This window comes from Mytilus edulis, chromosome 2, assembly GCF_963676685.1.
Source record: "Mytilus edulis chromosome 2, xbMytEdul2.2, whole genome shotgun sequence".
Taxonomy (NCBI): domain Eukaryota; kingdom Metazoa; phylum Mollusca; class Bivalvia; order Mytilida; family Mytilidae; genus Mytilus; species Mytilus edulis.
Window position 1 is genome coordinate 37,291,462 of NC_092345.1, and position 12,355 is coordinate 37,303,816.

Genomic DNA, 12,355 nt, shown 5'->3' on the forward strand with positions numbered 1-12,355 from the left:
CATGTGTGTCCTGAATATCTTATGTGTGTCCTGAGTTATTGAATCATGTTAGTACTGATAGAGACAATATATCATGTGTGTCCTGAGAGTTATTGAATCAAGTTAGTACTGATAGAGACAATATCTCATGTGTGTCCTGAGTTATTGAATCATGTTAGTACTGATAGAGACAATATCTCATGCGTGTCCTGAGTTATTGAATCATGTTAGTACTGATAGAGACAATATCTCATGTGTGTCCTGAATATCTCATGTGTGTCCTGAGTTATTGAATCATGTTAGTACTGATAGAGACAATATCCCATGTGTGTCCTGAGTTATTGAATCATGTTAGTACTGATAGAGACAATATCTCATGTGTGTCCTGAGTTATTGAATCATGTTAGTACTGATAGAGACAATATCTCATGCGTGTCCTGAGTTATTGAATCATGTTAGTACTGATAGAGACAATATCTCATGTGTGTCCTGAATATCTCATGTGTGTCCTGAATATCTCATGTGTGTCCTGAGTTATTGAATCATGTTAGTACTGATAGAGACAATATCTCATGTGTGTCCTGAGTTATTAAATCATGTTAGTACTGATAGAGACAATATATCATGTGTGTCCTGAATATCTCATGTGTGTCCTGAGTTATTGAATCATGTTAGTACTGATAGAGACAATATCTCATGTGTGTCCTGAGTTATTGAATCATGTTAGTACTGATAGAGACAATATATCATGTGTGTCCTGAGTTATTGAATCATGTTAGTACTGATAGAGACAATATCTCATGTGTGTCCTGAGTTATTGAATCATGTTAGTACTGATAGAGACAATATCTCATGTGTGTCCTGAGTTATTGAATCATGTTAGTACTGATAGAGACAATATCTCATGTGTGTCCTGAGTTATTGAATCATGTTAGTACTGAAAGAGACAATATCTCATGTGTGTCCTGAGTTATTGAATCATGTTAGTACTGATAGAGACAATATCTCATGTGTGTCCTGAGTTATTGAATCATGTTAGTACTGATAGAGACAATATCTCATGTGTGTCCTGAGTTATTGAATCATGTTAGTACTGAAAGAGACAATATCTCATGTGTGTCCTGAGTTATTGAATCATGTTAGTACTGATAGAGACAATATCTCATGTGTGTCCTGAGTTATTGAATCATGTTAGTACTGATAGAGACAATATCTCATGTGTGTCCTGAGTTATTGAATCATGTTAGTACTGATAGAGACAATATCTCATGTGTGTCCTGAGTTATTGAATCATGTTGGTACTGATAGAGACAATATCTCATGTGTGTCCTGAGTTATTGAATCATGTTAGTACTGATAGAGACAATATCTCATGTGTGTCCTGAATATCTCATGTGTGTCCTGAATATCTCATGTGTGTCCTGAGTTATTGAATTATGTTAGTACTGATAGAGACAATATCAAAGGTTCTTATTCAAAATTTAGTCAATTAATAATGATGGAAGGTTTTCTGTATTTATGGCATTGGTGATATGTTATTTTCCATAGCAATATTTACTTAATTTGCTTATTATAATACCTTTAATCTGGCCAATCGGTTTATGCTTAAGACCTGTGATTGGTAAGTTTTTAATATCATTGGAGTGTTTCATTTCCATTGGTAACAAATAACTGTAACCAACATGCTTTGGTTCCTTGTCAGGGAATTGTACATAGAAATCAAACTGAAATCCCTGAAATTAAAATAGAAGTCAAAATATGCTAGGGGGTTTCTGCTGGAAGTCTCCATTATCATAAAATGCTAAAAACTTCCTTTATGGTTAAATTTATAAAGAATATTTTTTTTGAAAAATATGTTGAAAGAGTCAAAAATAATGTTGTGGCAAAATGGTGACCAATAGAAAATTTGATTTGATTACTGTTTTTATAAATACGAATAATGCAAATGGGTGAGTATCACAATAATATGAACTTGCATTTTGATAACTGGAACATAGACCTGTATGTAGATGTTTTTGAAATCAAAATAATCAAACTCACATTATTATCCATTTTTTTAAATTGCAATAATAAATGCATGCAGCGATTTCAAAATTAACAATATCATGAAAAAATTCCATGTGCAATATAAATAAAGAATGTTTTCGATCAATAATATCTGTGAAAATTTAGGTAATTTTCTTGACAAGTATAACTAATGTTGTATAATGTTCCTTAATTCTTTTAAACATGAATTATAAAATAAACCTTGTTCAAACCCAAGATATAACATACCAAGTATTCTGGGTCTATTGTTCTGGCTGAAAATATCATGAAGTCGCTTTGACAGTATATTTCTCCATGAGACTCTTGTGCATGAGGTTTTTCCTTTTCATTTTTCAAAGTCTAAAAAAAAACATTGAAAAAAACCTAATATGAGTATGATAAACAAGAATGTGTCCAAAGTACATGGATGCCCCACTCGCACTATCATTTTCCATGGTCAATGGATTTGAAATTGGGTAAAAAATATAATTAGGCATTAAAATTAGAAAGATAATATCATAGGGAACATGTATACTAAGTTTCAAGTTGATTGGACTTCAACTTCATCAAAAACTACCTTGACCAAAAACTTTAACCTGAAACTCGCACTTTCATTTTCTATGTTCAGTAGACCATGAAAATGGGGTCAAAAGTTTAATTTGGGTTGAAAATTAGAAAGATCATATCATAAGGAACATGTGTACCAAGTTTCAAGTTGATTGGACTTTAACTTCATCAAAAGCTACCTTGACCAAAAACTTTAACCTGAAGAGGGACGGACGGACAGACGCACAGACCAGAAAACATAATGCCCCTCTACTATCGTAGGTGGGGCATAAAAAAATTAACATTTACTGTACTTTAATAGCTTGTTTATTTCTTTCATTCAGGAAGCAATTAAATCATCTTGCATTAGATATTCATATTCAAGTGGCAGCTTAGAGGATGTGCCCCTTAAGTCTAAAACTATCCCAATTGAATTAAAAAAATCTAAAAAAAATATTTGTATCACTCTGCTGTTTAACTTTTTTTATATAACAACAATTTTGTAAATGCTGTTCACAAATGTTTTTTTACCTGTTCAAGTATGCCAATGAAGATCCTTGTATATTAGTACCTAAAGACCAGGGCATCTTCAGGTATATATTTATTATTTTGTTATTATATATATTATTTATCATTAAGGTCACACTCTCCCTAAACATGAATTCCAGGAACAATCCAATTAGGTGATATGCTGTAATGAGATGTAACTTCTAAAGCTGAAATGACACCTAGGACCATGCTTTTAGATGCATGCCAATGTGGGTTGTTTTTGTATGCACATACATGTAGCTTATTTTTGTATGCAAATACATGTAGCTTGTTTTTGTATGCACATAAATGTAGCTTGTTTTTGTATGCACGTGAATGTAGCCAGTTTTTGTATGCACGTAAATGTAGCCTGTTTTTGTATGCACATGAATGTAGCCTGTTTTGTAGCTTGTTTCTTGTAAACATACAAATAAAAGCTGCTTTAGTATGTACATTTTTAATACATCAATGTAGCTTTTTTTTGGTGGAAAATAAATGTATATGAGTGGGTTTTTGTACATAATGGTAAATACTGTAAACATGGAACTAACAGCCCTAAAATATAGTGAACAAATATGCCTATATACTTACAGAAACAAGCACTTTAGTAAAAGTATGTGGAGGCATAGTATGTGGCTGGTAATCATCTTCTTCATCTTCATCTATTGTCTACAAATAAAATTGGTATCATATAGATCATCTTTATATGTTTATATTTTAACTCATGAATGCCTGGTCGTGAAGAGTCATACTAAAAATTTACACAACTTACTGGAAAAACGTATTCTGGTCTTCATGGTTATGAAACTTTGCAAAAGTCATATAAATTTTGTAGAGACAAAATATAAAATATAAACTTCACAACACATATCATTTTAGTTTGACATACATCTCTAAATCGATGATCTAAAGGAGTACATTTGATACTGTAGGTCTGTTTTCTGTGACGAGCTTTCCACATATATATTGGGTTGCTGTGTAATCGTATGTGTATTTCTGTCTTGTCAATCAGCCAGCCATTTGTCACATACTTATTCTGTCCTACAAGAAAAAATAAAGTAAGAAAAAACGCTCCGAGACAATAGTTGCCATGGTTGCCTTCTAATATGCAACTTAAATGATTTATCAGCTGTTTTCTACTCTTTGGTCAGGTTGTTGTCTCTTTGACACATTCCAAATTTTCACTCAAATCATGTTGATTAACTAATTTCTTGTAATTTTAATCTTTTGGACTAAATCAATTAGATACGAATTGCTGAAATGTAAGAAAATAATTGTGAATAGACCGATCAATCTATACGATGTCTGGTACTGAAAATAGTTTACCTGTCACCTGAACAGGTAGATTTCAGCTGTCCAACAACTAATTAGCCTTGATTAAAATTAGAAAGTATTGAAGTACAGGTTGTTTTGATAGTAATTAATCATCATGTCCCTTTTATGACCGGAAATGTGTGGATGTTAAAGGCAAAAGGTTGGGTCAAAAAGATCGTGAATTATGGTAAAATGACTGAAAAAGCCTTGAAAACAAAAGTAGATGACCGTTTCATGCTTTGCCCAGCCGGACTTTTACAGGACATTATACAAATGTCCGGAATATATGACCGTTTTGGAAGCCCAGCATTGTATATATATATATATAAGCAAAATGAATTTATTTTATTCCAGTGATACAAATTAGTAGCTTAGAATGGTCAAGCATCAGGTACTGGCTCTAAATGAGGCCATGATGATGAATAATGTTACTGAAAATGTGTCCGTCAGTTTAACTTTCTTAACAAAGTTTTCAAGTTGCGGATCAGAACAAAATTGTTGGACAGAGGTGCAAAAGAAGGAAAGACTTTTTTTTACACATATGAGTGATTTATGTTGTCCCTTAACCTTTATTTTGTGCCCTTAAAGCTACACATGTTCTTTATAATATTTCAATTATAAATACCGTATTCTCCAAAGGTATCAATCGTATTTTCATACTTTGCAGGTTCATCCATATATGCTGAAATATAAAGAAATCAAAGTCAGCATTTTGTGTCAACTATAATAGTAATAAAAGTTATCAGAGACATAAATAGGAAGACATTTTATAACATTATTAAGTGTGGTCAGTCCCTGAGTCTGTAGTCATATGATTGACATTCAGATACCAAATGAATGTTAAAAAGTGTACATAGTTAGGAGAAAATCTACACTTTGAGGGTGCAAAAACTAAAATGTTATTTGCCATTGACAGGACAATTTATTATTTACTCAAATTTGAGATAAGATCCATGCATATCAAATATAGAACCTGTCAAAACTCATAATATTGTTAGCCTATCCACACACCTGCAAAAATTATGTTGTGCAAAAGTGTAAAATGGGATTACACATAAGAAAACATGTATTTTTTTCAGTTTCGTTCATATGCAAAATTAGAATAAAATCCTGATCAACCAACCCTATCTTATAAGTTATAATGGTAGGTGACAGAAACCAGACATTTACTTTTCTTTTTTACTTTTGTCAAATATATTTTTACTGTTACAAACTAATATTCTCATGTCCCTTTTGGTTTTACTCCTTTCCCCTCTTTTACTACTTTTACATCCTTGGCTTTCAAAATATTGCTTTCTGTACATGTGTTCCTGATAAAGGTTCATCCAGAAAAAGCTTAAGATGATAAAAATTTCATTTTTCCCCCTCAACATTTCAAATGTTTTTAAATAGACATGGTAATTAATATAAGGACATGTACATTATTACACAGCACAGCATAAACATATACTATATATGTACCTCTTGGAGAGAAAACTCTTTGTCTTATATTAGTTTCCCATTTACTGACATCTACTGTTGTTTCACAGTCCTCACTATCAGATTCAACAATTCTTGCAATAACGTACCGGTATTTATAATCATGCATCCCATTTGTCAATTTAACTTTTTTTTTCCATATATTCCTGCAATTGTACACATAAAAATGCATATAATTTATAATGAATAAAATAAAATAAATGTAAGCATGGTAAGAGAGCAAAAGTCGTCAAATAAAAGTCAGAAACCAGCAAAACTTTCTTCATGTAGGGCATATTTATGTACAATGTATACTTAACCCTAGATAAACATGATAAAATTTGTGAGTATGCATGGTATATACATGTATGCAGAACTCAATTTACAATTGCCTATTAGTTGAGATTTCTGAGACAAACATGACAAAGTCACAGAAGCATAGATTCAAATCCAGCTGAGATAAGGACAAATATTTGCTGATGCAAATTTGCAGATCTAACATTGTTTGCCTAAATTTCTCACAAGGTTATGATACATGTACATGTATGTACATATCAAATTAGGCCTTTGGTTTTCTTGTTTGAATTGTTTCTCACTTCATGACACCAGGGATGATTTTGATCATACTCATATAGAGAGTGGAAATGGCTAAACAGGAAGTGAATCAGTGCATAGCCAAGGCTCTGTGTTGAAAACCGTACTTTAACCTATAATGGTTTCTTTTACAAATTGTGTCTTGGATGGAGCATTGTTTCATTGGCACTCACACCACATCTATATAATAAAGAAATTCTAATACATGTATGTAAATATACATACAATATAGTGGAAATACACTAAAAACTAAAATATTTCCAGCTATACATTGTATGTTCATTTGTACAGGTATATCTCCTCTCATATACTTACATTCCATTGGTGTTACTTTTATCGTTGCTATCAGCTTTCCTGGAAGGTCTAGGACTTGAAACTCTAGTTAGTTTTACAGCTCGGTGTGGATTCCAGTTTCCCAGCATATCACAATCTCCGATGATACATACTGTTTCTCCTGGATGTGTGTCAGCTCGCACACAAAATGTGACCTCAAAAGTCACGGACATCTGCATGCTGACTATGTGTAGTATTTTATTTCAAATAAAAGCAGGTAGGTTTATGAATTTAGAATTTTGTCCCTTCCAAGAATGAGTGTCTGTTATTTAAATCCATACCAGAACAAAAACAACTGCATATTGTAAATGTATCTAAAAAAAGAAAAAAAAACAGGACATTAACATGATTAAGTAATTACAAAGTAACAGGATAAAACACTTAATCATGTGTTAATGTTGTGACTTCATGTACGTTTAAATTTGTACTATTAATAGGCTACTTGCCAATTCCCATAATCATTGATAATTGACCCTGTAATTAGAGATCCCTTTTTTAGTTGTCTCCCTTATGAGGGACATTAATTTTTATTTACAATGGAGAGCCAGCAGAAAGAGCAAATTTACCTGTGCATAATGTGAGTAATCTTTAAGGTTTTTAAATCTTATAATTACATTAATTTGTTGTTCAGCTAAATACTTTTGACATCAGAAATTATTTTTAATGAAAAGTTAGATAAACCGACGATACTTCACTTTCAATTCATCAGGCTTTGCATTGGAAAATGTCAATTTTGTCCGGTATGGAACCAGTCGACGATTGACAAAGGGAAGAAATTTGCTTTTAATAAAAAGTGTGTAATAACAGAATCATATCGGTAATTGGCAAATGGCTATGGACTATTCATAGTATAAATTTTGGGTTTGATTATACATGTACATGTATATAGCTTGGTAAACCTATTCGAGTCTTAAACTTATGTCTCCCCTTCATCTCATCATTCTCATGGACTTAAATTAGCAAGCATGGCAAGTAAACAAAGGCAAACCAATACATTATTTATGATTTTGAGTGTGATTTGCGTTTTTTTTTTAATCTTTTCAAAACATTTCTATCATGTCTATGTTCTGCATTACATAATAATTGCACCCTTAAGAGTTTATTAAGAGAGAGGTAATTGAAAAACATATGAATTATTCATAAACAGAAAAAATGGCAATCCCATGATCATGATGATATCATTTTAATATTTGGGGGAATTAGAAGACTCCACTTACCTGCATAAGTCAAATTACTGGTTTCTTTTTAAAAATACTGAATTTCATTAAGACATACATGTACACTATTCCTTAAAATCTAGCATGTTTGTAAACCTGATTTCCTTAACAATGCAAAATGTACATGTCATGCATGTCGGCATTAAAGGAATAAACCGGTTTATTCTGGCTAATCCAACATTCTGAATGTTATCATGTTTATAGGTAAAATATTAAGAAATTCATGTTGGAGTTCCCATAATTATTGTGTATACAATGAACTAATGTTGGATTATTGGATTATGTAACTTGTAATAACACTTATAACTAATTTATCAAGGTTACATGTAATCCTCAGGGTTCGCAAAGTATTACCTGCCCGGGAAAACCCAGGCAGGAATTCCCAGATTTTCCCGTGCTGGGCAATACTCCCAGAAATGGGTAATACTGGGTAATACTGGGCAATATGATTTTTTAAGCTTATATCAACACAAAAAAGTAAAGACTTGTTGTAGATTCATAGTATTCATAGTATTATACAGTTAACCATTGAGAGTCATTTCTAGAAAATTGAAAATTCAATTTCATTCTTTTCTCCACTACTTCTATGTAGACAGAATAAAAAATTTGAACATTTTAGGATACCTTGTTAATATCCATGTATTGTTCCAATAATCCAAACTTAAAAATACATTTTATAGCAGTATTTATGTGAATTATAGATTTAAATTTCTATGGAATCATATTGCTAAATAAACACCCTACAGGGTCAAGTCATTAACAATTATAGAAATGAAATGGCTGAATATTGTTATATAAACATATCTGTCCTAATCTGAATAATTACTTATTAATTAGTGATGTACATATAAATCCGGCGTTTTACTTTTCCGCAAATTGGCATTCCTTTTCCGGAAAAAAAGATGACGTTTACCCCCCCCCCCCGGGAAAAAAGTTTGCTTTTCCGCAAATAAATATATCACTTTTCCGAAAAAAAAAGTAACTATTCCGGGAAAAAAATCAATTATTACTTTTCCGCAAATAATTAATTAACCTGTTGACCGAAAGCAATGCCATAATAAAAAATAAATATTTATCAAGTTAAAGGTCATCATAACCATGCAAGTAAGATTCATCATTAAAATATATATGAAAACGTATGTTCAAAAGACAGCACTAAACAGATATATCTTCAATAAGTTCATAAGTCAGTTCTGGCAGAGTATTTGTAGCCAACACGTCGTACAAAGTCCACAATAGTACATTCACCGTTTACAAGTTTTTGTTCAAGAAGAAAGTCCATATTCTCCTTTTCATATTTGCGAACGGGTGCTTTGACAGTTAGAGATCTCATCTTAATGTACGATGCTGTTTGCAGTTTCAATATCACATCGACAAAAAAAAAAATGTAAGGATGGCTAGCGTAAAACTGCTCGTTCAGGTGGGCATGTAAAAACTCGGCACCATTCCTTGTTCGTTGAAGGTGATGCCCAAATGGTTGTTGGAAATACTTACCATAGATATATATGAAGATGTGGTGTGAGTGCCAATGAGACAACTCTCCATCCAAATAACAATTTTAAAAAAGTGAACCATTATAGGTCAATGTACGGCCATAAACACGGAGCCTTGGCTCACACTGAACAACAAGCTATAAAGCATAGTCTATTATATTGCAGATATAAGATTAGAACCTTTTCTTTATTATATTAACAATAAAATAAACAATTTATCTAATATAATTTTAAATATTTATAATTTACCAGGTAAATTTCCGGAAAAGTAATAAATACAAATTGCGGAAACGTATACTTTAAATTTGCGGAAACGTAGTGTAGGGACTTAGCGGAAATGCAATACTCCCTATAAATCATGCAAAAGTAATTTTTCTAACATTTTCTTGGTAATTCTTAATGTAAGATAATATATACATTTGAAAACTGAATTATTTGAATTTATGTTAACAGTTTGACCAATCTAGACGGAAGGGTGATTTAATAGACTTTTAGTAGAATTATTGAGAAAGGCCTTTTCCATTAATATTTGACTAATGCGTGTCTACATATTAACTTGTCTCATAGTTGCTAGAATAGTACATTTTCAAATGTACATGTATACACTTGTATTATCAGACTCTCAAACAAGTAAACTTATTTATAAATCAAAATGTGTTTATAAATATCTTAAATGTATTGCATTTGAGTTTGATCACTGAATCCTCTTTAAAATTCAGGCCAGTATTTTATATAATTATCCAGTATTGCCCAGTATTACCAATTAAAACCCAGTAAAACCCAGGTTTTCCCAGTATTTCCCACTGGACTGGCTGGGCATTACTCATAAAACCCGGGGTTTTTGCCAACCCTGGTAATCCTGGTATAAATTGTTAAAATTGAAGAGATGGAATACTTTATATATTAATGTCCCAAATGGAGAGTACTGACTGTAATTTTAAGATAAAAATAAACTGTGTATAATGCGTCCCAGGTAAAATTTACCTATGTGTTTGATAAATTTTGAATTTAAAATAGTTGTATTGTGATTGATTGTTGGATGTTTAACATATGTAGCTTAAAATTAATGTCTAAATTAGTTAGTTCCATGAAAGGGATTTTATGAGTAGCCTTGTATCATGTGTTTCAATACTTACATCATTTGTACATGACCATGATAACTTCAGCAGCTTTATAAACTTAGTTATGAAAGATTGTTTTGATTTTATATCATAATACATTCAATTATTATCTGGATTTAAAATATCTTATACATGTACTTGTTTGACACTCTTCTAATGCATGTATATATATATTGCAACACTTGCAGCATGCAGAGCATGATTTCTCAGGATCATATGTATGTCTGTTAATTCAGTTAAAAATGTCATTACTGGACATCACAAAGGTTCACTAAAAAATGTTGACATCATAATACAAAATATCTGACGACACAATGGAAAAGTGATTGTTACATGACGTCAATAGTTCAAGCAGGACAGATTTTTAGGAAGGGAATCGACCTTAGTGTAACCATATAGATACTTCTGAAGTTAAAGAAGACCACTCATAGACTGACATTATTCAAGTATCCAAATAATATTTTTTTTAACCCTTTTTTTAGTACATGTATCATGTAACCTCCATCATGTCCATACACTGATACCACAGGCACTTGTTTTCTATCCATAGCAATATCAACTATCCCTATAATATATCCATGGCAATATCTACTATCCCTATAATATATAGGGATAGTAGATTTTGCCATGGATAGAAAACAAGTGTCTGTGATAGTCCTATAATATAAGGCCAAACAAAAATATATGTCTGTTTCCCGTTTCCAGACGGACCCTGACTCAAAGCCCTGACCTTAGATCTTTTTATTCAATTCTGGGAAAAAATCGTTTCTAGTCCGGAAAAATTCGTTTCCGGTCTGATCCAGATCCGTATTTTACTATACCCAAACAATCAAAATGGCTGCTCCCAGCACAAATGTGATACAATTAGGTTTAAAAAATGTCGGCACTGGGAGGATTGTTCAATTAAAGCTTCTTTAAAGAGATTAAATGAATTTAGGGCATGTAGGGTACAGGACCCTAACCAAACATGACATTTAACCATCTGCAAATCTGACAAGGAGTGCAAAAAAAAAATTAAAAATTCCGACCTACCGACCCTGATTTTTTTGCCTTGACAGCAGGAAACAGACATATATTTTTTCTTGGCCTAATAAGACGTTGAAGGTTCATATCATTTACATTCAACGTTTTTTATCGGATATTTTATTTTTATCCGATAAAATTCGTTGAATGTAAATGATATGAACCTTCAACGTCTTATATTATAGGACTAGTGTCTGTGACTGAGTGATACAGCCATTGAGGATAAATTATTTTGTATAGTAAAATATAAATCCTTAATGCCATACGCTCAGGTCACAAATTATAAGAAATACATTATTTGGAAAAAAAAATTACCAATTCGTTGTATATTCATTTATAATTTGACATAATCATGTTCTTTCTCCATTGTGTAGTATTTAGGAAAATAATTTTGCTATGTTTTGGCCCGTAGCCATTTGCATGAAGATGACTGTTTCCCGGAAAATAATATTTCTGTTATGTTATGAATATCATGATCTTATTTTCGATGAGGAACCAGTAGTAGAAACAAGAACGATAACTCTAAAGTAGAACGAAGAGGTTTCGGCCTCGACAAGTTTCGGCCTAATATATCCAAAACCCCCAAAGTCCATCAGACAGTAGACAGAACAAACTTCAACATTTCAATTGAACAATTGAAGCAATAAATATTTGGAAGTAAGACGCATTTTTCCCTTTTATCAATTTTCCCCGTTTATCAATTGTATTAATGCTAAAGAATGCA

General features: G+C 31.9%; 1 protein-coding gene across 3 annotated transcripts in view; it reads right to left on the bottom strand.

Moving 5' to 3' along the window:
* Positions 1-12,131, bottom strand: part of LOC139512130 (glycerophosphocholine phosphodiesterase GPCPD1-like) — a 45,487-nt gene extending 33,356 nt beyond the window's left edge. The window contains exons 1-8 of one of the 3 annotated variants that reach the window (XM_071299526.1): positions 11,947-12,131; positions 6,760-7,091; positions 5,854-6,017; positions 5,018-5,074; positions 3,968-4,119; positions 3,670-3,747; positions 2,254-2,364; positions 1,559-1,712 (exon numbers count right to left, since the gene is read on the bottom strand). In XM_071299526.1, the coding sequence (XP_071155627.1) occupies positions 1,559-1,712; positions 2,254-2,364; positions 3,670-3,747; positions 3,968-4,119; positions 5,018-5,074; positions 5,854-6,017; positions 6,760-6,956 (913 nt within the window). In that variant the 5' untranslated portion in view covers positions 6,957-7,091; positions 11,947-12,131. Of the gene's footprint in view, positions 1-1,558; positions 1,713-2,253; positions 2,365-3,669; positions 3,748-3,967; positions 4,120-5,017; positions 5,075-5,853; positions 6,018-6,759; positions 7,092-7,994; positions 8,109-11,946 lie in introns of those variants that run through there. The other 2 variants (XM_071299524.1, XM_071299527.1) reach the window with 2 other exon arrangements.
* Positions 12,132-12,355: the final 224 nt, after the last annotated feature.